The 22703-nt window shown below is 38.4% G+C and overlaps 2 protein-coding genes across 2 annotated transcripts in view; one reads left to right on the forward strand and one right to left on the reverse strand.

The window, feature by feature from the left end:
• UBN1 (ubinuclein 1) overlaps positions 1-16478 on the forward strand; it is a 45411-nt gene extending 28933 nt beyond the window's left edge. The window contains exons 14-18 of the mRNA XM_044659023.1: positions 746-796; positions 887-929; positions 2664-3899; positions 4577-4829; positions 16418-16478. Coding sequence (XP_044514958.1) covers positions 746-796; positions 887-929; positions 2664-3899; positions 4577-4829; positions 16418-16470 — 1636 coding nt within the window. The 3' untranslated portion in view covers positions 16471-16478. The remainder of the gene's footprint in view (positions 1-745; positions 797-886; positions 930-2663; positions 3900-4576; positions 4830-16417) is intronic.
• A 170-nt stretch (positions 16479-16648) lies between these two features.
• Positions 16649-22703, reverse strand: part of PPL (periplakin) — a 47353-nt gene continuing 41298 nt past the window's right edge. The window contains exon 22 of the mRNA XM_044659024.1: positions 16649-22648. Coding sequence (XP_044514959.1) covers positions 19991-22648 — 2658 coding nt within the window. The 3' untranslated portion in view covers positions 16649-19990. The remainder of the gene's footprint in view (positions 22649-22703) is intronic.

A 22703-nucleotide genomic window follows, 5' to 3' on the forward strand; every position in this document is an offset into this window, starting at 1 on the left:
ATCTTAATTCTAAAGTAGAATACTCCGTATAGTGTGTCTAATAGGATATGGAAAGGTATCAAGTACAAACTAGTGGAGAGAGTATGCATAGTATTCTTTATAATAGGATTATAATCCTTGTGTGGCCCTAATTTAGCATATAAATTTGGGTAAATATTGAACCTGCCTTTTGTATATGAGAATTATGTTCCTTCCTTATAGTATAAGAAAGATTACTGAATTTAATCTATGGAGATTTTCAGGAGAAGAGGTATAGTGTTTATAGCAATTGGTTTTGCCCTTGAAAGGGAAAGGGTAGACTAAATAGAGAAGATGTTGCCTATAGGAAAAGGACATCAAAGAATTGGGATCTGTTCAACTGCTGTTCTTCATACAGGGCTTACTTAATTGGCAGAACTACCGTTGTCCCATATCTTTCATTTGGGACTATTCCATCTGATTATTCAAAATTTATCAAATACATCTCTGTGCAAAGTAGTATGCTAACTAACCACAGTGGAAAGATAAAAAAGAAATTAAAGATACATAAGATCGGCAAGGGCAAGGCAATTGAAGTTAAGTGATTTATTTGTCCAGAGTCACATAGTTTCGAAGTGTCTGAGGCCAGATTTGAATCTATATCTTATTGACTCCAGGCCTGGCACTCTGTCCACTGTGCTACCTTGCTGCTCTTTCAAGGTTCTTAAAGCTTCACACAGAACTAATTGTGTCAGATCAATTGTTTATTGTCATTTGCCTGTTTCAGGACTTTATTTAAGGAGAGTAGGCGAGGACATGGACACCTGACATCAATCCTGTAAGTATTGTCTTTTTCACCCTTTGGATTACTTTTGGTTTCTTCCTATAGCTATCCTTTGAAACTTTTTTGCTTTGATGTTTTGAATAGGGCGAAGAAGAAAGTCATAACTGCTACTAAGGTCAAAATGAAGGTGAGTTCCCTACTATGTGATAATTCTTTATGTCCTATCAACATATAGTCTGGCTCACATGTCAAGTGAACATCATGACCCAAAAAAGTTGGTGCTTTAAAGATGATGAATGTTGTTTATGCACAGTTCTTGATTTGTATTGAAAGGCCGCATAAGTTCCTAAGAGTGGGAATCAAGACATAAAGGAATTTCCTTATTTTCACTGGGTCTCAGTTTCCTCATCTGTAAAATATATATGGTAATACCTGCCCTACTTATCTCATAGGACTTTTGTAATGATCAGATAAGACAACAGATTTGAAATATCTTTGAAGAGTCAAATTTTATATATATATATGCCAATCTGCTATTCTTGTTCTGTGATTGTGCATCTTGGAATTGCATTGATTTATTATGTTAACAGTAATAGAGTGACTAGATAAAGAACAGGTAGAAAAGAGATAAAAACTAAAATATTTTAAAATACAGTTTTCTTTCTGAGTTAGAGGAGGGAAGCAAAGGGAGGGAGAGACAGTTTGGATCATGTAATTTTGGAAGATCTTTTTTGAAAATTATTATTACACATAATAGGGAAAACAAAATATCTTTAAACATAAAATACACATTTTTCTCAATTGAAGCATGGCAGTGTTTAGCTAAGTAGGCTGTAAGGAAAATATGTGGTTCTCTTGAGAGGCGTTGAGATGTAGAGAAAGACTATTAGACTTCGAATCAGAAGGTGTGGTCTAATATACTAGCACTTACTACATTGGCATTGTGGGCCTGCATAAGGCACTTCATTTAGCCTTAGTTTCCTTTATGTATAATAGGTGTAGTAATAGGAATAATAATACTTGTGCTACAGGGTTGTAAAGAAAGTGCTTTGTAAACCTTAAGGCAATGTGTAAATTTGTTATAAAAGTAGTCCAAACTTAGTTAAGCCTTGTGTAAGGTCCAAAGGAGAAAGTTCATTTAGATTAATTTCCAGTCTATTCAGTCCACAAACATTTACTAATTTATTAAGTACTTAATACATACAAGAAGTGGTGCAAAATTGAGGATACATTGAAAAACAAAAACAGTCCTTTCGCTCAAAGCTTTCTGAGGGGAGTCCCACTTTGGAAAAGTTTGGAAAAGGGGCAGCTGGGTAGCTCAGTGGATTGGGAGCCAGGCCTAGACACGGGAGGTCCTAGGTTCAAATCTGGCCTCAGACACTTCCCGGCTGTGTGACCCTGGGCAAGTCACTTGACCCCCATTGCCCACCCTTACCACTCTTCCACCTATGAGCCAATACACAGAAGTTAAGGGTTTAAAAAAAAAAAGTTTGGAAAAAATTGTAAATATTTATAAGCTAGGCTTTTCTGCTGTTTTTCAAGGTCAGAGAATATATACTAATAGTTGACATAAATATTTATAAGTTTTGAAAAACTCTAGATCTTTATAAGAGCCCTGTGAAATAGGAGCTGTTATAGCCCCAATTTTACAGATGAGGAGACTGAAAATGAGAGAGGTTAAGTGAGTTGTCCAGGATTATACAACTCTCTGATTCCAAATTCCACTTGATTCTCATCTGTCTATCCATTACACCACACCATACATTCAAGGGCCATGCATGAATATACAGACTCTCAAACAAATGTTAGTTAAGTGTGGAGCCTAAATTTTAAAAAAAATTTCTCAACAACTAGTTGGTTGACCTTTTTTCAATGGATATTTAATAATTTCTAATTATTAGTATTGACTTTTTTTTTTAAGGATTCCTCCACCAAACCTGATAAGAAGGTTTCAATTGCTTCAGGACAACCCAGTGGCTCCATTGCTTTGCCTTCAGAACAGCATCAGGGAATGGGCATGAGCATTGGTGCTCCTGCCAGGGAGTTGCCATCTCTGGGTGCTTCTCAAACATCCAGCAATATTGCTAATCCTGCTTCTTTCAACCTGGAGGATTCACTTGATGAGGACTTAATTCATAATCCAACCTCTTCATTAGAGGCAGTATCTAAGGAACTAGCTGCGTTGAACAGCAGAGCAAGTGGGAGTCCTGAATTCATTCTTCATGCACCTCCAAAGGCGGCCCCTACAGATAAAGTAACAAGTCTTACAAGTTCTGAGGAAAAAAGAAACTTCCCTAAGTCCAATTCTTCTGCTCCATCACCTGCTAGCTCACTACAGTCACCTCTTAATTTCTTGGCTGAACAGGCACTGGCATTGGGGCAGTCTTCTCAGGAGAAAAAACCAGATAATCCTAGTTACAAAGAGCTTTCTTGCCAGGCTTCCCCTAGTAAAACATTGTCTGAAGCACACCAGTCAAAACTTAAGCACCATAATTTGCCACGGACATCTCATGGACCACAGACATCATCTCTGGTGCCCACCCCTCAAGTTAAAGTTTTTCACTCAAGTAGTCAGCCACAGAAAAGCTTCACACCCCCAGCTCCATTTGTCAATAAGCTCCAGAGCCCAAAGGCTGCCTCCCCTCTCTCCCAGCGATCCCTTCTCCAGCAGGTCAAGACATCGACCAAAGGTCCAAGCTTCCATTCCTCAGTATCTCCCTCTTCAGGTAGCACCCCAACTTCTAGTAGTTCTCATAAGAGTACTGGCTCCTCCACAGCTTCTTTGGGCTATTCAGGGAAGCATTCATCCAGTTCTTCAGGACAATCTTACAAGTCTCCCTTTGTTGCTGGCTCTCTCTCTAAACATGGAGTTTCTTCTAGCAGTTCTTCATCTGGAGTATCTTCAGTCCAGAGCTCTGCATCTGGGAGCTCACTCTCTGGTGTACAGGCTTCCTCTTCTAGTAGCCAGCCTTCCAGCCGGCCAGTATCAAGTTCTACATTGAAGAAACCTCCAGTCTCCCAGAAGCTGACTTTAGTGGCGCCACCTGGTGGCCCAAATGGAGATTCTAGTGGTGGGACGCAGGGGGTGGCCAAGTTATTGACCTCTTCCCTTAAGCCAGCTGTGGTTAGTAGTACTACATCATCTACCTCCTTGCCAGTGAGTATTACAATTTGAACAAAAAATCCAGAACATTTTTCCATGTGTTTTTAGAGAAGCAATGCTTATCATGCCAATCAGTATCTGAGTTGAAGGTCACATGCTAATAATAAGCTGGCTTCAGAAATCAACTAGAGTAGCCTTTATGTTTTGATGTTATTATTATAATACTGTATTGTTACAATGACTGCTCTGTTAAAGCAATTTTAAGGCTTGCTTTTTAGCAATCCTTTTATGAAGAGTTATTGAAACTATGATTTTTAGAGTCCTTTGAGGAGTTGCTAACAAAAACTGAACTTGGTTTCCTAGCTCTGAGCAGTCTTTATTACATGAGTTATTCATGTGCCAAAGTATATGGAATTAAAATTTAGTTGTCTATGAAATCAGTAGTTGGATGGCAAAATTTATTTTCCTGGGAAAACATTTATGCTATATGGTAATGTGTAGGTACAATGAGGGACAACGGACTAGATTAGAGTATTGAGTCTTTTCAGAGGTATATTTGGAAATAACATTGAGGAACAGAAAGGGACATTTATATTTGAGTTTACTCCTATTTATAGGAAGTCTGTGTATGTTTTTTATGCCGTGTGTGCGCGCACATGTGTGTGTGTGTGTGTGTGTGTGTGTGTGTGTAACTATCTCACCTTTGACCACCTTCTGTATTCCTTTCCCAGAAAGGAACAAGTGGAGCTGTACTGCTAACCAGCTCCTCTTCCTTAAGTGTACTGTCGCCATCCTATAAATCCAGCAGTTCTAAACTGTCCGGAGGCCTGAACTCAACACCACTGGGGATTTTATCTCCTCTCCACACTTTCCCTCTCCATGTGATCTCCTTTAGTGCAGACTCATCTCCCAAAGCAGGAGTCTCCAAGGATGCCATTGTTACAGGCCCTGCCCCTGGAACTTTCCACCATGGCCTAAGTCACAGTAAGTGCTTCTCTTCCTTCTTTTCACTTTGGAAACCCAAAAGGTGCAACTCAATTCCAATAACAGACAAGTTCGCTATTGTGCTCATATGTTTTGTGTCTCTGATGTGTGACTATGGGGATGTTACTTGGAGAGCTTTGCTAATTCTGATTTTGGGTTTCTCACTCATAAGGGACCCATCAGTTCTGGGCTCTCTGGACAGCTATAGCTACTTTTCTGTTTCCGTCTTCAATGTGTGTGTTTGTTCTTTTCTTCCCCCTCCTTTCTTTGTTTTTCTCTCTAGGTCTTCTGGCTGGCTTGCACTCCAGCCCGCACCATGCAGCGCCTCTCCCACACTCTGCCTTGTCTACCCATATTCCGCAGAGTCTGCCAGGTAATTGTCAGATAGTCTGTTTGCCATGAACACTGAGTCATTTTTCACCCTTCACCCTTTACCTCCCTTGTCTGGTGTCAAAACATGCCGTGTCTTTACCTTGTCTTCACTGGTTTGATCTTTGCTATTTTATTTAAAAATTACTAGGGTTTCAGAAGCTCTTTTAAAGTTTTATTGGCCTTGTGGATAAGAATGACTAGAGTACAAATGGATTATGTTATAGGGTCTTGACATTTTTTTCCTATTACTTCTTATAAATGATCCATGAAACAATTTAATGAGGATTATACTTGTTTTTGATGCACGTTCAGCCTTATGCTTTAGATTATAATAATCTTATATATTCTTTTATTAAATGATCAATTAGAATTTGGTCTTTAGTAAAAGGCAAGGCTGACTCTGTTAAAAGTAGAGGTGCTCTGTGGAGCACTGGGAACTCATCTCAACTTTTTCCTTTGCTTTTTTCAGTAGAACAGAAGGGGAGGCAGTGCACTGTCCCCATAGGGGCCAGTAAGGTCATGGCAAATCTCCTAAGGCCTACCTGCAAATACCATCTATACTTCATCTGTTAAGAGCTTTCTGTGCCTAGGTTAAATAAGAGGTGACATTCCTAATGACTCTTTATCCTCTTCCTGATCCCTTAAGGTGGGTTTAACCAAAATTATATATTTGGCCTTCTTTTTTCCTTTTTCTGTGCTCTTTTTCTTGACTATCTCATTCATGCATACAGCTTCTTTTCACCCTTAACACTAGTTACTCCCACATAGCTATCTTGCATATTATTCTCTTCTTTCTTGGTCTATAGATCCCAAACCTCTAAATGCTAACAAAATGTCTCTATCTGAGTATATAATCAGTATATCAAATCAACATGGCCAAAATTGAGCTTATCATCTTTACCCTGATACTTTATTTGTTCCTCATTTAGACTTTACTATTTCTGTCTGCTCTTTCATGGTTTACCTAATCTCCAGTACTCTTCCCTTTCACTCACTTCTCTTATCCATTCAGTTGCTATATTCTAACTTGTCTTTTAATTTCATTGATTTCTCCTCTTTTCTGTCACCATTCTACTACAAATTCTCATTACTGTCTTTATGGGTAATTGCATGGAAATCTTAAATAGAGACTTTCTTATATTTACCAAAACAGTCTCTGCCCTGTAAGGAACTTGCAATTCACTTTGGAGGGAAAACATGCAGATAAGTTGGCCCAAAGGGGAGGACATTTAATATATTGAGGGAATCAAGAAAGCCTCATGTAGGAGATGGCACTTGAGCAACAAACTTTGCAGGAAGTTAGGAATTCTAATAGGTAGAAGAGAAAAGGCATGAATGCAGAGGCCAAAATACTGAAATTAGTGTATGAGGAGCAAAAGTAAGCCAGTTTGTCTGAACCTTAGAGTACTGAGAAAGGGAATAATGTGAAATTAGTCCAGGGTAGGGTGAAACCAGATTGTTAAGGCTTTTTAATAGTCAGGGAGACCAATTTGAAGGCTATTGCAAATAGTCCAGGTATAGGTAAAGAAGGTCTGAACTTGGGTATACTATAGTCATGTAGGTAGAGAAAAGGTATACAAGAAATATTGTGGAAGAAGAATCAAAAAGATTTGATAACTAGATATAGGAGGTGACAGATAAATGGAAAAATGAACAATTGCCTTCCAAGTAAAACCCAGTAAGTTCAGAGTCCTTACTTAGCCTGGCATTTGAAGCCCTCCATAATTGTGTGCTACTCTACTTTTGTGCCCAATATACATATAAGTGCTCTAAACCCTGGGGATATAAAGACAAAACAAAACATCCTCTGCCTGGGAGTTTGTATTCTTAGGGGATTAGAACTATAAATAGAGAGGTATAGTTGAGGTATCTTGAGATAAGGGAAATCATTAAACTATTGGGAATATTGGAAAATGCTTCTTGGAAGAAGTGTCACCTTAGCTGAGCCTTGGAGGAGAGAGCTTGAGAATTCTGAGAGGCAGAGAATAAATATATTTTAAGTATAGATGACCATCATATGAATAGACATGGAGATAGAAGATGTAATATTGTCTCTGGAAAACGGCTAATTTGGTTAGGACATAGAGTTTGGTAAAAGGGCAATATGAAATAAATTTGAAAATATAGGAGTCTCATTTTGAAGGATTTTGAATGAGGAGCTTTAATTTTGTCCTTAGAGCCAAAAGGAAGGGGCTCAAGTTGTTTTTATTTTTGTTTTTTTTTTAAGCCTAAGATTTTTGGGCAGGGGGAAGCATTGTTATTAGATTTGTTGATTTAGCTGTGTGTGGAGTCTGAGTTGGAAAGGTGAGAGAATTGAATGGAGAAATCAGGAGGGTATTGCAATAGTGCAGATGAAAAGTGAAGAGAGCCTCTCTCATATCAATGGAGAGGGAGAAAGATAAGATAGATTGGGGAGGTGTTACATAACAGGATTGACCTTGCTTGGGAACATATTGGGTAATGGGACATAAAGGAGAGACAGCAATTAAAAATTACTCCAAGGTTGTGGATCAGGATTACAGTGGATGTAGTATTATCAACACAAATAGGGTATTTAGAAGAGATTCAGGTTTGGGGATGAGAGAGAAGATAAATGTGTTAGTTTGGAGATGCTGATGGGACATCCGGATGAAGATGTCAAGCAATCAGTTTGCGATGCATGGAGGAGTAGTTCTGGAGAGAGATTAAGGATAGATATAAAGATTTGTCATCTGTTTAAAGATAGTACTTAAACTAGTTTGGAGCTATTGAGATCAAAAGAGAATGAAGAAAGAGAGAAAATGTCCCAGTATAGAACTGTCAGTACAGTCTCATGCATATTAAATAGAGATGGATGATGATTTTACAAAGAAGACTGAGGAGTAGTCACACAGATAAGAGAACCAAGAAAGCTGTTATCTTGAAACCTCAGGAGGAGTGAGTGGTCATTCAAAAAAGCAACAGAGAGATGCAGGAGGATAAAAACTAAGAAAAGATCAGTAGATTAAAAAGTTAAGAGACCTATATGATAACCTTGGAAAGAACAATTTCAGTAGGCTAAAGATGTCAGAAATCATATTGCAAGAGTTTGGAGAGTGAATGATTGGTTATGGAAAAGGATACAGTGATTGTAGAAAACTTGTTTGGGGAGTTTGTCTTTTAAAAGGAGAAGGGAAATAGAATAGTAGCTTTGAAGAATAGTAGGGTCAAGTGAAATTAAGGTTGTGGGAGACCTGGGTATGTTTGTAGACATAAAGGAAGAAGACAATAATGAAAGAAAAATCGAAAATAAGAGTATTTAAACATTTTAAAGGGGAAAATCCATAACCTAGGGGAGAAGAGATCAATCCATAACCAGTGATACAATTAGATAAATTGGGTTGCAGTAATGTAAGAAATAAAATGTATATAAAAGGATAGATTTAAAATTATTATGGTTTTTAAAGATTTATTAACAGCCATTAGAAAAATGAAGCCATGTGCCTGTTAAGAGTTAGTTTGAAATTTGTGCCTCCTCTGTCCATCCCGGCTCCTGCTTCCAAGTCAGAAAAGAGGAAGTACCAATTCAGTCTCTCACTATTTATCCTTCTATCTATGTGATTATGCTTCCTGCCCACATGATTATGCAAGAGAGGAGGCCAGTTGGCTCTTGGGAAATGTAGTTTGAAAGAGCCCTAAATGTCCACAGGAAGTTAGTTCAAATTAGTTCAAGGACCCCCAAATTTCCAATATCACATTCCTCCCTGAAGAGCAGAGGGAGACTTGTCTCCCTGAAAGCTCTTGTAAACATAACTTAACTTTTAAATTACAGAAATTTGGGAATAAGAAGAAAAGAGGACAAAACCAATGATCCAGTGTTTGCTAGACACATTGACAAAAAGCCAATTGGGGGGCAGTCCCCTTCAGCATAAAAGTGTACATTTAAAACAAATGCATTCAACTCCCCATAGTTCAATCAACTGCACCCCAAAGTTCATTTTGGATCTTCTTGATGCAGTGTAGGTTCTTCAGGCATCTTCATGGTGCCTTCTCCAAACAGGTTCATTGTCTAGATTCTGGGGAGATGGCAAATTTCTTATCCTGAAATTACTCTCAAATTTTAAATTTCACATTATAGATTATAATACAGACATTCTGACTATAAAACATACATACCCCACTGAGGAGAATCAGTAATACATTCTCCCCTGAAGAGGGTTAAGGCCAACACCCAGATCAGCTAAGGATATCCATGGCTGAGTTTTGGGGTTGTGTGAATCAATTGGCAAAAGAAATTTAAAAAGATAAAAAAAATCCAAATAAAAGAGAAAAAATAACTTGTGAATGAAATGTAAAATGTCAAAGACTTATATGTGCAAAAATGTAGGGAAAAATAAAATTATAGCAAGTCCTTGAATCAAAGCCCAGTTAAAGCGATTTAAGCAATTGTGCAATTACCCAATTCAATAGCCATGACTACGGAAAGTTACCACACTTACAAGAGAAAGAAAAGGACCAAAATTTCGTGTAAAAAGGGAAGCGTCTTTCCTTGGTTTGATTTGCCTGCACTTCTCAGGGATAGGGTGAGGCAGGATGATGGCCAACTTTTTGTACTTGACTAGGCTTAAGCTTAAGAAAGTCTGGCTTCTAACATGTCAGAAAAGCTGCAACCCTGAATCCCAAACACTATGTTCAAGTCCTTCAGTATTGGCATAGAAGTTTAACAATCCTACCTGGATTGATATGGTCTTTTTGATCTTGTGCTGCTAGGCACTGTGCAGTTTCTCACCAATCCCATTGGGACTAGGTGGTCTCCTTTACCTTGTGGCTCTTTTGTTCCCTTCTCCTGGAATCAAACAGAATCATTAATCACAGTCCAATAATATTTACCAATAATTGGTAGGTTACCATAGTGTAAGGCTTTGGGGTATGCATTAATATTATATTAGTTATATATTTGTATATTAAACTTATATTATTGTAAAATCAAAAAGGATTAATATTGATTATATGTACTTTAAGTACAAAGATGAGAAAAAGGGAAATAGAGTCAGTTATTCTATTAAAAAATAAAAAGAAAAGCAATAAGAAAATTAAAAATTCAGGGAAAAATACAATGTTTTCAAGTACAAAAATGAGAAGAAAAAAGCACATTGTATTGCACATACAAGGAAAAAAATAATAAAAGAATGTTTTAAAAATCAAAAATATATATATAGCTTAGAACTAGTGAAAGGTTTTTCACCCAAAAATGAGATCCATTTCCTGTTAAGCTTTTCCATGAACTCCTGTGAGTGTAAATGGCTTTTATAAAATAGCAGAAATTTATAATGCAATTCAAATAAAGTACCAAAATTTTCCAAAATTACAATAACACATTTAAAGGCAATAGCAAACAAACCCATTATTATAACCACTCACTGTGATGTTTAAAAATGTATACTTGTCACAATTCAACAGGTATAGTAAATCATTCAACCTTGAGATATTTTTAACAAAATCTATTAATGTCTCCATCCAATTGTGGGGCAGAGCCTAGAAAAAAAACACCTTTTGATTCTAAAATGTCACCAGGAATTCTAGATCTCATCTGATGAGAAAGTAAATTAAAATAAAGAGTTAAAAAATCAAGCATACAGGAGCTCTTTTTGGCTTCCTGTATAATATGTAAAAAGTTTGGGTAGGAAACTTCCATTTGTTTTCTCTACCTTTTAAGACAACATTCCTTATTTTATATATATATATATATATGTATGTATGTATTTCTGAATGGATGATAAGCATATATATATATAGTATTTTTAAGACCTTTTATAAAATTACAATTTAAATTCTTAAGGCATTTTATTCTTCAAGGTTGTATACAATTGTCAAGATAGAATAAAATTGTTAAGGCAATATATGAACTTATAGTTGAGATGACAGATTCAGTATACATAGGACTTATGGGCTTTTTCAACTTAAAAAATGTGTTTAAGACGTTTATGGTCTTTTTACAATATGTTGTTCTGTAAAATCATATAACATAAAGAATCATATAACAGAATTAGATTAATACAGGTAAACTTAAAAAAAAATTTAAACCTTAAAGAAATAAGGCAAAACAATATAAGCAAATGACAAATTAACAAACTATTGTTTTTTTAAAAAAAACCTTTCTACCAATCAGAATAAACTTCTTCACTATTAAGGAGTTACAATAAAATCACAAACAGAATTTATTTAGCAGCCAAAAACTTAGCTTAAAATTGATTCAGTGTAACAGAAAGATATTTATCAGGTTACTATATGAATTTAAAATAGCAAAATTAAATCCTAAAACAACACTTAGCAAAATACAGTAAAATACAGAGACTTAAAAAAAAATAAACATGGTGTCTATGGAGGTTTAAATCCATCTCCACTCTTTTAAAAGTTCCATTCAAGATCCCTTTATCTGAGCCCTGCACTGGGCACAGTGTGGATGACTCCCATAAGAGGTTGACCCAGCGTGCGTAAGGGTGAATCTCTCCTGAGTCTCAGGCAGGATAATTGAAAGGAATGGTTTGAAATAGGCAATGTGGCCCATGCTTGCCATTTTACTTCCCGTTTGAAGAGTAAAAGCTAGGGCCCACGTGGAAGCCAACTGGGGTAGGGGCTAGAAAAGTGCAGGTTGGAAACCCACATGGAGCAGGCTCATGGTGGTGTGGGTAGTAGACAAGAGGCTAGATCATGTTTGAAAAAACCACGTGGAGGGGCTTGTGGGCATAGAAGTTCCCTTCAAACACACCCAGGAAATTCTCTCAGGAGGCTAATTATTGTCTAAAAAGAAACACATTCAGAGCAGCTAAGTAAGGACTGTTCCCAATGAAAAAGAAGTGGGGTTATACTTTCTAAGTTTCAAGAGGCAGCTGGGACTGGTGGCAGTAGCTGGAGATCAGGCAGGGGTCAGGTGTCTGGCATCCAAGGGGTTGGGGAGTAGGAATCGGGAATGGCAGCTAGGATCTGGGATCAGCACTCAGGCAAGAAGGTCACAAATGGCTTCCCCCCAGGGAGGGGGGAGGTAGGGCTGGAGGCTGCCCGCATCGGCTGGATCCGAGGCTAAGGGGAGCAGGAATGTAAGAAAGGGCAGGCAGAAATAGGCTGCTAGAACTATCAGCAAAAACATGGCGTTTATTAGCAAAGTAACTTCCCCTTTCAAAAAGTCACTCAAAAGAACTGAGCAAAGTGGCCAAAAAGAAAAGCGCAAAAACGGAAAGAGCAGGTCGACAGCTCCAGAGAGGATTTGGAATACTCACAGAGTTCTGCCTGCAGGGATAGGGTAAAAAATCATGGCAGAAGTGTGACTTGTCAGGCTATCTGAAAAATTTAGGATCTGATTTCCAAACTTCTGGTTGCCATGAATGTAAGAAATAAAATGGATATAAAAGGATAGATTTAAAAATATTATGGTTTTTAAAGATTTATTAGCCATTAGAAAAATGAAGCCACGTGCTTGTTAAGAGTTAGTTTGAAAGTTGTGCCCTGTTGCCTCCTCCTTCCATCCTGGCTCCTGCGCCCAAGTCAGAAAAGAGGAAGTACCAATCTAGTCTTTCACTAGTTATCCTTCTATCTATGTGATTAAGCTTCCTGCCCACATGGTTATGCAAGAGAGGAAGCCAGTTGGCTCTTGGGAAATGTAGTTTGAAAGAGCCCTAAATGCCCACAGGAAGTTTAGATCAGGACCTCAAAATTAGTTCAAGGACTCCCAAATTTCCAATATCACAGTAAGGATAAGGGTCTTTTTTAGTGACTAGAGCAAAGGAGGAAAGAATGGGATATGTGGAAGGATTTTGATATATGGAAGAAGAAAAAAGAAGGAATTCATAGCAACCTCTTCATAAAAGTGGTACTTGAAGTAAGGTCCTGTGTTGGGATTGAGGGAAGAGAGGGAGCATAGGGAGCTTGAGGAGGGAAGAGAAAATGTAGAATAGCCAATTGGTGAGTATAATAGTCAGTGAAGGGAAAAAAAGGATTATAGCAGTGAGGGTCTAGTTAATATTCTACCAAGAAATTTGTAGCAGACTCAATGAGCAGAGTCCTGTGACTTCAATAGCTGCATTCATTAGCATATGAGCACTAGTAGAGAAAGCAGATAGTAGGAGTATGGGATTGGCAGGGTGTGAATGGCAATCAGCCAAGAGATTCAAGGGTAAAGGATAGTTACATGGTTCAATTAGTCAACCACAAAGTCAAGACCGAAGATAAGAAAGTGAGGCCATAGCAGGCATAAGGAACTGAAAGAACAGGAAAAAATAGAAGGGCTAGGACGCATGGTAAAAGATGAAGGTGAGGAACAAGGCAGAAGCACAGAAATAGGACAGAAATTTAGAATCAAAGAGAGAAATTTCAGAGTCCAGAATCATGGAGGCAATATAGTTAGGGATGAGGGTGAGATCAAAGGTCTGACTATTGTGTGGCTAAGGCAGAATGAAGGTATAGGGTCTTGGAATTGAGGTTAACCTAGGTGAAATCAATGTATTTGAAGGAACATCAAAATTTATATATTTAAATCCCAGAATATTAATGCAATTGTCAGGGTGGAAAAGACAGTGTCAGGTATTATTAAAAAATGAGGAAGATACCACTCTTCTGCCTTGGAACCAATACTTAGTATCAATTCTAAGACAGAAGTTAAGTATTTAAAAAACAAAAAGAAAAAGGAGAGAGAATGACCTAAGACAATGTTGATGAACCTGTGGCACATGTGCTAGAGGGATCTGTTCCCTTCCCCCTCTTCATGTGTGCCTGAGGACATTTCTCACATGACCTGCCTGTCCCTCTTCCCAGTAGCCCAATGCGAATGCTTCTTCCCTCTCCTGACTGGGGTAAGGCAGAGGCCTTATATGTGGCAGTTTGGGCACTTGGTCTCTAAAAAGTTCACCATCAGTGACCTAGAAGGACCAAAGGACTGGTCAGTTGATTTGCTGGATTGGCTCTCTGGCAGTCAGGGGCATGTACTCCCCCCCTTGCTCACATACAATGGGACTTCTGGGGGTAGGTGAGTATAGGGAGGGTTTCTTGGAGAAAATAGTGTAGGGCCCTCCCCTTAGAGACTCTCTTGAGCAGGAATTCTAAAACCTTTTTTATGTCATGGACCCCTTTGGCAATCTGGTGAGGCTGATGAATCTTATCTCAGAATGCGTTTATTTAATGATATGGAAGTGGGGGGGGTGTTATTAATCAGTTTAGAATATTTTCCCATGGTTACATGAATCAAGTTCTTTCCCTCCCCCCTCTCCCATAGCCAACAAGCAATTCTGCTGGGTTTTACATGTGTCATTGATCAAGACCTATTCAGAATGTATTTAAATGCATAAAATAAAACATGTAAGATCACAAAGGAGGCCAAAGGTTAGTGAAAATAAAGGTGTAGGTCAATAGATCTGAACTGGATGATATTGGTGAATAGAGTGTACCTTAAAGTAGAAGAGGCTGATGAATTATGATAAGGAATGATCTGGAAGTGGTCATTGGGAGCAAAGTATATGCCAATTCCTTTTCCTTCTGACTTAGTATGTAGGGTGCATAAGAGTACTTGAGTATACTCAGGTAGTTAGGGATGATAAAGTGCTTTCTAGAAGGAATCAGATTTCTGTAAGTGGAAGAACAAAAGTGTGAAAGGAAGACATATAGGATGGAGAAAATTCTGACAATAGATCAGTGTTATCAAAAGACTTCGAAAAGTAAGGAACAATATAAGGGTAGGGTTGAGATGGGTGGGGATTATGGGAAGGAGGAGGGTAAAGGGGTTTTCACCTTGGGCAGGGTGACTCATGCACATGGGATTTGGGAAGGAAGTAGAAACTCACTGGCTCTGTAAAGGGGAAAATGATAGTTGTCTCTTCTCAAAAAACAGGATTGAAACAACAGGATAATTGGTAAATATTGCTACTTGTCGCCAGTTCCTACTGAATTCTGATCCTCATTTGGAGTAGGTTCCTTAGTTTACCTTATAATAGTAGTGGTATATAAAGAAAAAAAAAAGAAGCCTTCACTGACTAGCATTCAGATATTTAGTGAGGACTCATTTTAAAACAATGAAATTAGCTTTTCCAGGAAGACAAAATGAGAAGCTAAGCATTTCAGTAAATCTTATGTTTTTCCGTCAGAAATAATAAAAAAGCAGTGGACTTGTACACAAGCTTTTTGTCTTAGTAGATGACTGATTTAAGGAATTATCTGTCTCTTTCACTTTTAAATAACCCTTACCTTCTTTCTTAGAATTAATACCATACATTGGTTCTAAGGCAGAAGGAGCAGTAAGGGCTAGGCAATGGGGGTTGAATGACTTGCCCAGGGGTCACATAGCTAGAAAGTGTCTGAGGTCCAGATTTGAACCTAGACCTCCCTTCTCTAGTCCTGGCTCTCAATCCACTGAGCCACCTAGCTGCCCACTGTCTATCTCTTAAGAATTAAAGAAAAAATGACATGTAAGAAATAGGAGATCATGGGAGTCCCTGTTACCTTGGGGCACAATCTAATTGTTTCTGTCTGAGAAATCAAATAATTGATGAGTTATTAGAAGCTTTCTGTATCTGTGTTGGGCTGGTAAAATTAGCAAAAAATAAAGAACTGAAATGAAAATGGAACAAGAAATAATGAACCACTTAGCATATTTTATAAAGAGCCAACTTTTTTCTTCCTCTGCACTTCAGACAGATGTCAAGGTTAAAAAACTAATAATCCTTTAATGATTTAAAAATTAAAAGCTGTCTTTTCATTTTAGCTTTGCAATTTTTGGGTTTGTTTTCCTTAGTGCTTTTACTTTAGTTTTCCTCATGTATGATAATTTGTAGTGTCTTTTATAATTCTATCCTTACAGGGGCTTAAGAGTACTTTGAGAATAAAAGAATTTCATTTTAATATCTTGCATTAGATAGGATCTTTAGGCCTTTATACCTGCACTGTGGAATCCCAGCCCCTAAAGGAGGGGCGGGTGTAGTTGAATTTGAAGAATTGGAATAGCCCTAGATCTGGTGCAAAGTCACATTTTGTGGACATTTTGTACTTTGACAATACTTGTCTTCATAGCTTCATTAGTTCTCGGAAGTACCTCATTCACTAATGGCTTTTGCTGCTAATAGAGATTGTCAAGTAAATTTCATTTCTTGGCTCGTTCGAGTTATAGGAGTCTAAAATTAAGGGACTTTTCTGTGTGTTTTAGTCACTATACACTTAATGCTAGGGAAAATCAAATATCCTGAAATTTTTTTTCTTTTTTGGTTGTCTCCTTTCAGATGCTTCTCAGCTTCATGGGAAAGGGACCAATGTGCAACAGCGGAAATTGTGACACCTGCAGAAGAAAAACTGGTCTAGATCAAGGCAGAACCTGAATGAGTAGGTCTTGAAGACTGGATATTGACTGTATTCTTTTCTTTCTGCCAACTGTGTTGGAGAAAGAGTGAGCTCTGAGTTTCTTGGCACTTCTAACATGCCTCAGAGTTAGTGGGAGCGTCATGCTCTTTTTAGAGATGTTTATGGTGCTCTGTGCTTCACAACCATGTCATTTGACAATGACTAGAGTGACAGATACTAAAAAGGAGAAAATGCTGGACTTTGGGGGTATGAGAATATGTGTGTGTAATGACTCCACTAGGTTGGCCAAGAACCTCTGTCTTCAGTTAACCATACCTCATGACCATCCACAGGATGGTGGTCTGTTCCAGCTACAATGGGATCACTGCCTCTGGATTGGGACAGTTATGATGTCCTCATTTTTAAATTGTCTGCTCAAAAGAAGAAAACCCATGCTAGAGCACTATGGGGGGACATTTAGCTTTGTCTCTTTGTAACTCTATAAAGGAGATGACCTGATATGCTCATTGTGCAAAAGGAGGTAGAGGGGGGAAGGGTCAGTTTCCCTCCTGAACATGAAAATGAAGCTCTTTATAGAAAAGACCTCTGTAGATTGCGTTGGAACAATTGTAATAGGATTTTCAAAGTTATTTTTTTGGCTCAATTTTCATTATTACCATTAAATGCATTGGATAGGATGGGACTATTCTTCACATGTCACCTGTATAGGAAGACATAATTCCAGTGCCTTTATGGTGGAGCAAAATTAGATTATACACATCCATTTTAGCCCTCTACCTGCTCCTGAAAAGAGATTCGTTTTTTTAAAAATAATTCTGTATTTAAGACATATCCGTTTATATTTAATTGAGCTTTTCATGATTGCACATTGAAAGCTGCACTGTCCTGACTTGAAGGTGATTTGGATCCTAAGCACCTGGTTCCAAATCCAGGAAGAGCACCAGTTCTTTCAGCATATATATGGGTTCTACAGCCCAGAAGCCATTCTTGATCAGAATTTTCATCTCTGTGGGTAGGTGTGAGGAGTTCAGAGTTACTGATACATTCCATTTTGTTTTGTTCCTAAAAATCAGCAGTCATAGAATTTCAGTAAGAGGCTTCTTTAGTGTTCATCTAATGGACACAGGCTTCAAAATCCTGGAGACTCTCCAGGTAATTGATTGGACTATGCATTAACTTAAGGGTAATATGCAGTTAGGTTTGGAGAGTCAATCAAAGGCCAGATGGTTAGGCACCAGCTAGAACTGGGCATATAGCTAGAAGAGCAGTTCCCAAATTGCCAACCTGTTCACACTTAATTATTATCTATTTCACAAGGATTTTAAAAGTGCTTTCTTATTCCTGTGAAATTTGTGCTACAAGGTATGTTTGAACTGACTACTCAAAAGTCAGATAAGTTCAGTGTGAACAGTGTTTTCTGTGGCACTGAAATTGATTGTATACATTGTGTGAAAACACTAAGTTGTTTCCAGGTTTCCTTTATTTAGACTCATTCTTATTTTAGTTTCCAAATTACAGTGAACAAACTATCAATAACTCATCCTTTGTTCTAGGAAAGGCTTATAGGCCTTCCCAGATTTGCATCTAGGAACAACAGACCTTCTGTCAGCTGCACTGGTAGGCCTCTGCTCATACTTTTATTTGTTTGTTTTGGTCAGACCCAAGGCACCTTTCAAATTAAAGCTAAGCGACTCCTTAAGATCACTTTATTGTATTTTTTTTTTAAATTGAAACTTGTATTTCCAGTTTGTTTACAGAATACTCCTAGGTAGTAGCAAAAGAGCCAAAGATGAGATTTGTATTGCTGAGCTCAAAACAGAGCAGTTATCAGTGGACTCTGAGCAGATGGGATTCTCCAGAATTCCCTTCCCATGAGCCCTCCCAGGTACCAGTCCTACTCCTTCTCTTTGCTTTCCTGCCAGTACTCCCTCTGTACCACATACCATTGAGTTTGTAGCTGGAGCAGAATACCCTCATTTTAGGAATCTAGTGATGCCTCTTGCCTCAGGGAAATGTTTCTTTGATGGGGATTCTGTGGGATTTCTTTTTCTTGTTTATGCTTTACTTGTGGTAATGAACGAGTGAATGAATTAAACAGAGCCATGGCAAGGCAGAGCTACAGGCCGACACTGTAGCAAAAGGATGGAAAATGGAACATCCCTGGCCGTGTGCCCTGGATGTAGCAGCTGTAAGATGTTTCCTTTGGTGAGGGGAGTCTCTGAGCACTTACTGGGTATGGCAGTTTCTTTAATGTAAAAGGGGCTGCAGCTTTTGTGCAGGGACTGTTGGTATTGGGGGTGGTGGGAAAATTGTTAATCTTGTATAAAGCAACTCAATAAATTGTTTCAAAGTTTCCAAAACATTCTTTTTCATTTTTTACATTTTATCAAATTTATAAGTGGGTTTTTTTCTTTTTCTTGTAATCGATTCTCAAGGTATTGATCTTTTAGGAGTAACCATTTTTGCTGAAAGGCAAGTGGAAGTGGAAGGAAAGTTTTCTCAAAAGGAAAAGGCAAAAGATGATATCAGAGAAACAAAATTCAAGCCACCAGATTTTTATTTCCATACTATAAATAAAATTCCCTATCATTTCCCATTTTCATACAGAATAAATGAGATATACATAACTGGATATTCATTTGGTAAATAATCAACATATTTTTTACCTAAATGCTATGAGGTAAAGCAAGACTTGAGGCACTGCTGCCACTGTTTACAGTAACATCTTTTACTATTAAAATGTTTTAATTTTATAGTAACAGACTACTCATATATTTAAGGACATCAGATAGAAAAAAAAAACACCTGTTGAATGAAATTCAACTTGTTATATTTTCTGCTGGTTTTTTTTTCACCCTTTTCCAGCAAATATCCAATATTTCTTGTCAGCAGAGTAACAGCTGAAGATTTTTTTGGACAGTAGAATTTCGACTGAATGTCAATATTAGTAACTTGAGATATGTTCAGTTGTTTGAATGGAAAAGGATATAGAATGAATATTTTTTTATCTCTGCAAAGTTTTTCAGTTGGTTGGTTTCAAGGCCTGTGCTACAGCTTTGGTGTCTTCTTAAGCTATATTTTTTCCAGGTTTGGTTAGATCAACTTTTCATAACTTTGGAATACTTTTATTCCTTAAAAGGAGAAGGGAGGTCACAAAGGGAAAAAAAAGAATATGTTGGAAGGAAGAGTGTTGAGCAATAGAGGAAAAAAGTTGCATATTTATCATCCCCTGGGAATATATCCAGGCAAGTCAATCAGTTTAATGATTGGAAACAAATTTCATTCCTTCTTACTTAATTGCCCTTCCCATTTGTGGTAACATTAGCTCTGACCTGAGCAACAACACTATAGCAAGAGTGTAACTAAAATATTGGCATGTGTATACACTGGATGTGAGGGCATGACAGTATCATCTTATGTGAGACCACACCAATTATCTGCTTTGGGGGGGCTGGAAGGAAGGATATCAGCTTGAAAAGAAAGAAGCTTTTTAGCTACTTTTGCCCAGAAACTAAAACGGCTAGCTCCTGAATGGACATATCCTTGTTAACATATCGATCATATTGGGTTGGGGTTAGCCTTCCATTCTTTAAGGCATCTTCAATAGAGAATTTCTTTCCAGACTTTCTGTCATGTATCACAGAAGATTCTCCATTTGGTCCTTTGACTGATATTTCTTCCCAGTCACACTCTTGGCTTCTTAGCTTCACAAACATGTTCCAGTCTATGAGACCAGCCCTATGGGCTTCCTCTGGGGAAAGCTCTCTACCAGTATCAGGGTCAATAACAACAATGGAGCGTCGTAAATGGTTCTCTCTCTGCTCCCTCTTGATTGCCACTGACCCTAGACGCTTATGTAATTCATCAATCTCATTATCTTTATCTCTGGAGATCCTTTTGAGATCATCCAGCTCTCTTTCCAGGGACCAGAGTCTAGAGTCTAAATTTGCCCCACAATCCACCGAAGTCATGTTTCTTAAATCTCGAGTTTCTGTTGTGGTCATTTCAATTTCTGATTGCAGCCTTCTGGTCTCCATTTGTAGATTCTGTTTTTCTAAATGTAGTTTGTGGTTTTCTTCTCTTAAAAAGTCTAGTTCTTTGGATGATTTGGAATTATGGAATTCCAGTTCAGATAACTTGGCCTCCAGCCGGCTCACCTCTGCATCCAGCTCCCTTTTGATCCGACTCTCTTCCTCTAAACTGTTCTTCAGTTTCTGAATTTCTTGTTCTGTGTCACCTTTTTCTACCTGAACACTTTCTGAAAAGACCACTTTTTCTTTGACCTCCATCTTTTCAAGGGTAAGGAGTTTCTTTTTTAGGGCTTCAAGCTCACTCTCCAGGATTTGCCTTCGGTGCTTTTCTTCTTCCAGTTGGAGTTTGAGAAGAGAATGTTCCTTTGCCTGCTGGGGATCTTGCTGGAGAACCACTTTCTGTTTTCGGGTCACCTTTTCTTTGGTCTCCCCCTCCTCTTTCTCCAGATCAGCTAGCCGAAGCTTCAGCCGCTGGACCTCAAGCTCAGCCTCCCTTCTAGCTTGCCGTTCTCTTTCCAACTCTTCTAGCTGATGTTCTAGCTCAGCCCTTCTCCGCTGCAATTTTCGAAGTTCTCCTCGAAGGTTGTCAATCTGCCTCAGTTCAATGTCGATGCTTTCAGTGAAGGAATCCACCTCAGCTCTCGTGGCAGGGTCTTGTTCATATTTTACAACTTCTTGCTCAACTACTTTTTCCTTCACTTGCGATAGTTCCTCTTCCTTTTGTTTGATTTTTTCTTCTTGGGATAACCTTTCTCTCTCTAAATCTACCTGTTTTTTCTGTTCTTCTGATAATTTAATTCTCAAGGACTCTACCTCCTCTTTGGTTTTGGGGTCTTCCCGAAATTGAAGTATCTCTTGGACTACTTCTTTGGTCTGCACTTGGGGTTTGGTGTCTTTCAAGGACTGGATTTCTTGCTTCAGCTGGTAGATTTCTAAATCACATCTTTCAATCAATCTAGTTTTGTCTACAATTTCTTCTCTGAGTCGTTGAAGTTCCTTCTCGGTCTCAGGGTCAGTCTTATACTTAATTACTTCTTTTGTGACTTCTTTCACCTCTATCTGGGGACCTCGTTTCCGAAGAGCCTCCAGTTCACTCTTGTAGCTCTTTAACTGCTCTTCAGTACCTCGGTACTTTCTTTCCTGTTCCACAAGTTCCAAACGGAGATTGGCTACTTCACTTTCAGCCTTGGGATCTGGGCGGACAATCTCTCGTACCTTTTCTTGCACAACTACTTTGGAATTTTCCTCTTCTAGGGCCCAGATCTTCCGGAGGAGTTCAGTCTTTTCTCTCTGACTGGAGCGAGATTTTGATGCTTCATCTTCATATTGACGTTTTAGGTCATTGACTTCTCTTTCTATTGCTGCATCTTTTTCCACTTTTAATACTTCCTTTACAGTAATTTTTCCTTCAGCCATAGCTCGTTCTTTCTCCAGTCTCTTGAGCTTGTCTTGCAGGAAACTGAGCTCTTCTTCTTGCTTTTCCCTTTGGGTACTCTCATTTTGTTGCTGCTCCTGTAGCAGCCTATACTCTGTCTCTAGCTGGGGGTCATTCTGTAATTTCACTACTTCCTTCTCTGTTACTTTCTCTAGCTCTTTGTTCTTTTCCTCAGATAGTGCTGCAATTCGCTGCTGCAAGAGAATAACCTCTGTTTCTCTGGTTCCTTTCTGTCTCCTTAGTTCTTCTAGCTCCTCCCTTAATTTTAGGACTTCATCAGCCTGAGCTTTATCTTGCTCAATACGCAATACTTCTTTGACCACATATTCTTGACCCCCATCCCTTGTTTCATGCTCCAGTGAGCGTAGCTTTAGTTTCATATCCTCTAGCTCATCCTGTAACTCTTTATTTTTATGCTGTTCCTCAGCTAGAGTTTGCTGCATTCTGTGGAGACTTTCTTCCAATGCAGGATCAGGCACCTTTTTTAACACCTCTTTTCTTATCACAGATTCCTGAGGCTTCTTATTCTTCAGGATGATGATTTCATCCTGAGTGCTTTTGACTTCATTCTCCAGCTGCTGCCTACGCTGGGTCTCATCATCTAGGGCTTTCTTAATTCTCCAGGTTTCTTCTGTCACTGGTTCTTTGCCTTGAGTGGATTCATGTGTCACTTCTATCTCTGGCTGCTGATATTGAAAAGAAAATGCATCTTAAAAAATATAATTTTACCAATGGCACTAC

This window comes from Gracilinanus agilis, chromosome 1 (assembly GCF_016433145.1).
Source record: "Gracilinanus agilis isolate LMUSP501 chromosome 1, AgileGrace, whole genome shotgun sequence".
NCBI classification, from domain to species: domain Eukaryota; kingdom Metazoa; phylum Chordata; class Mammalia; order Didelphimorphia; family Didelphidae; genus Gracilinanus; species Gracilinanus agilis.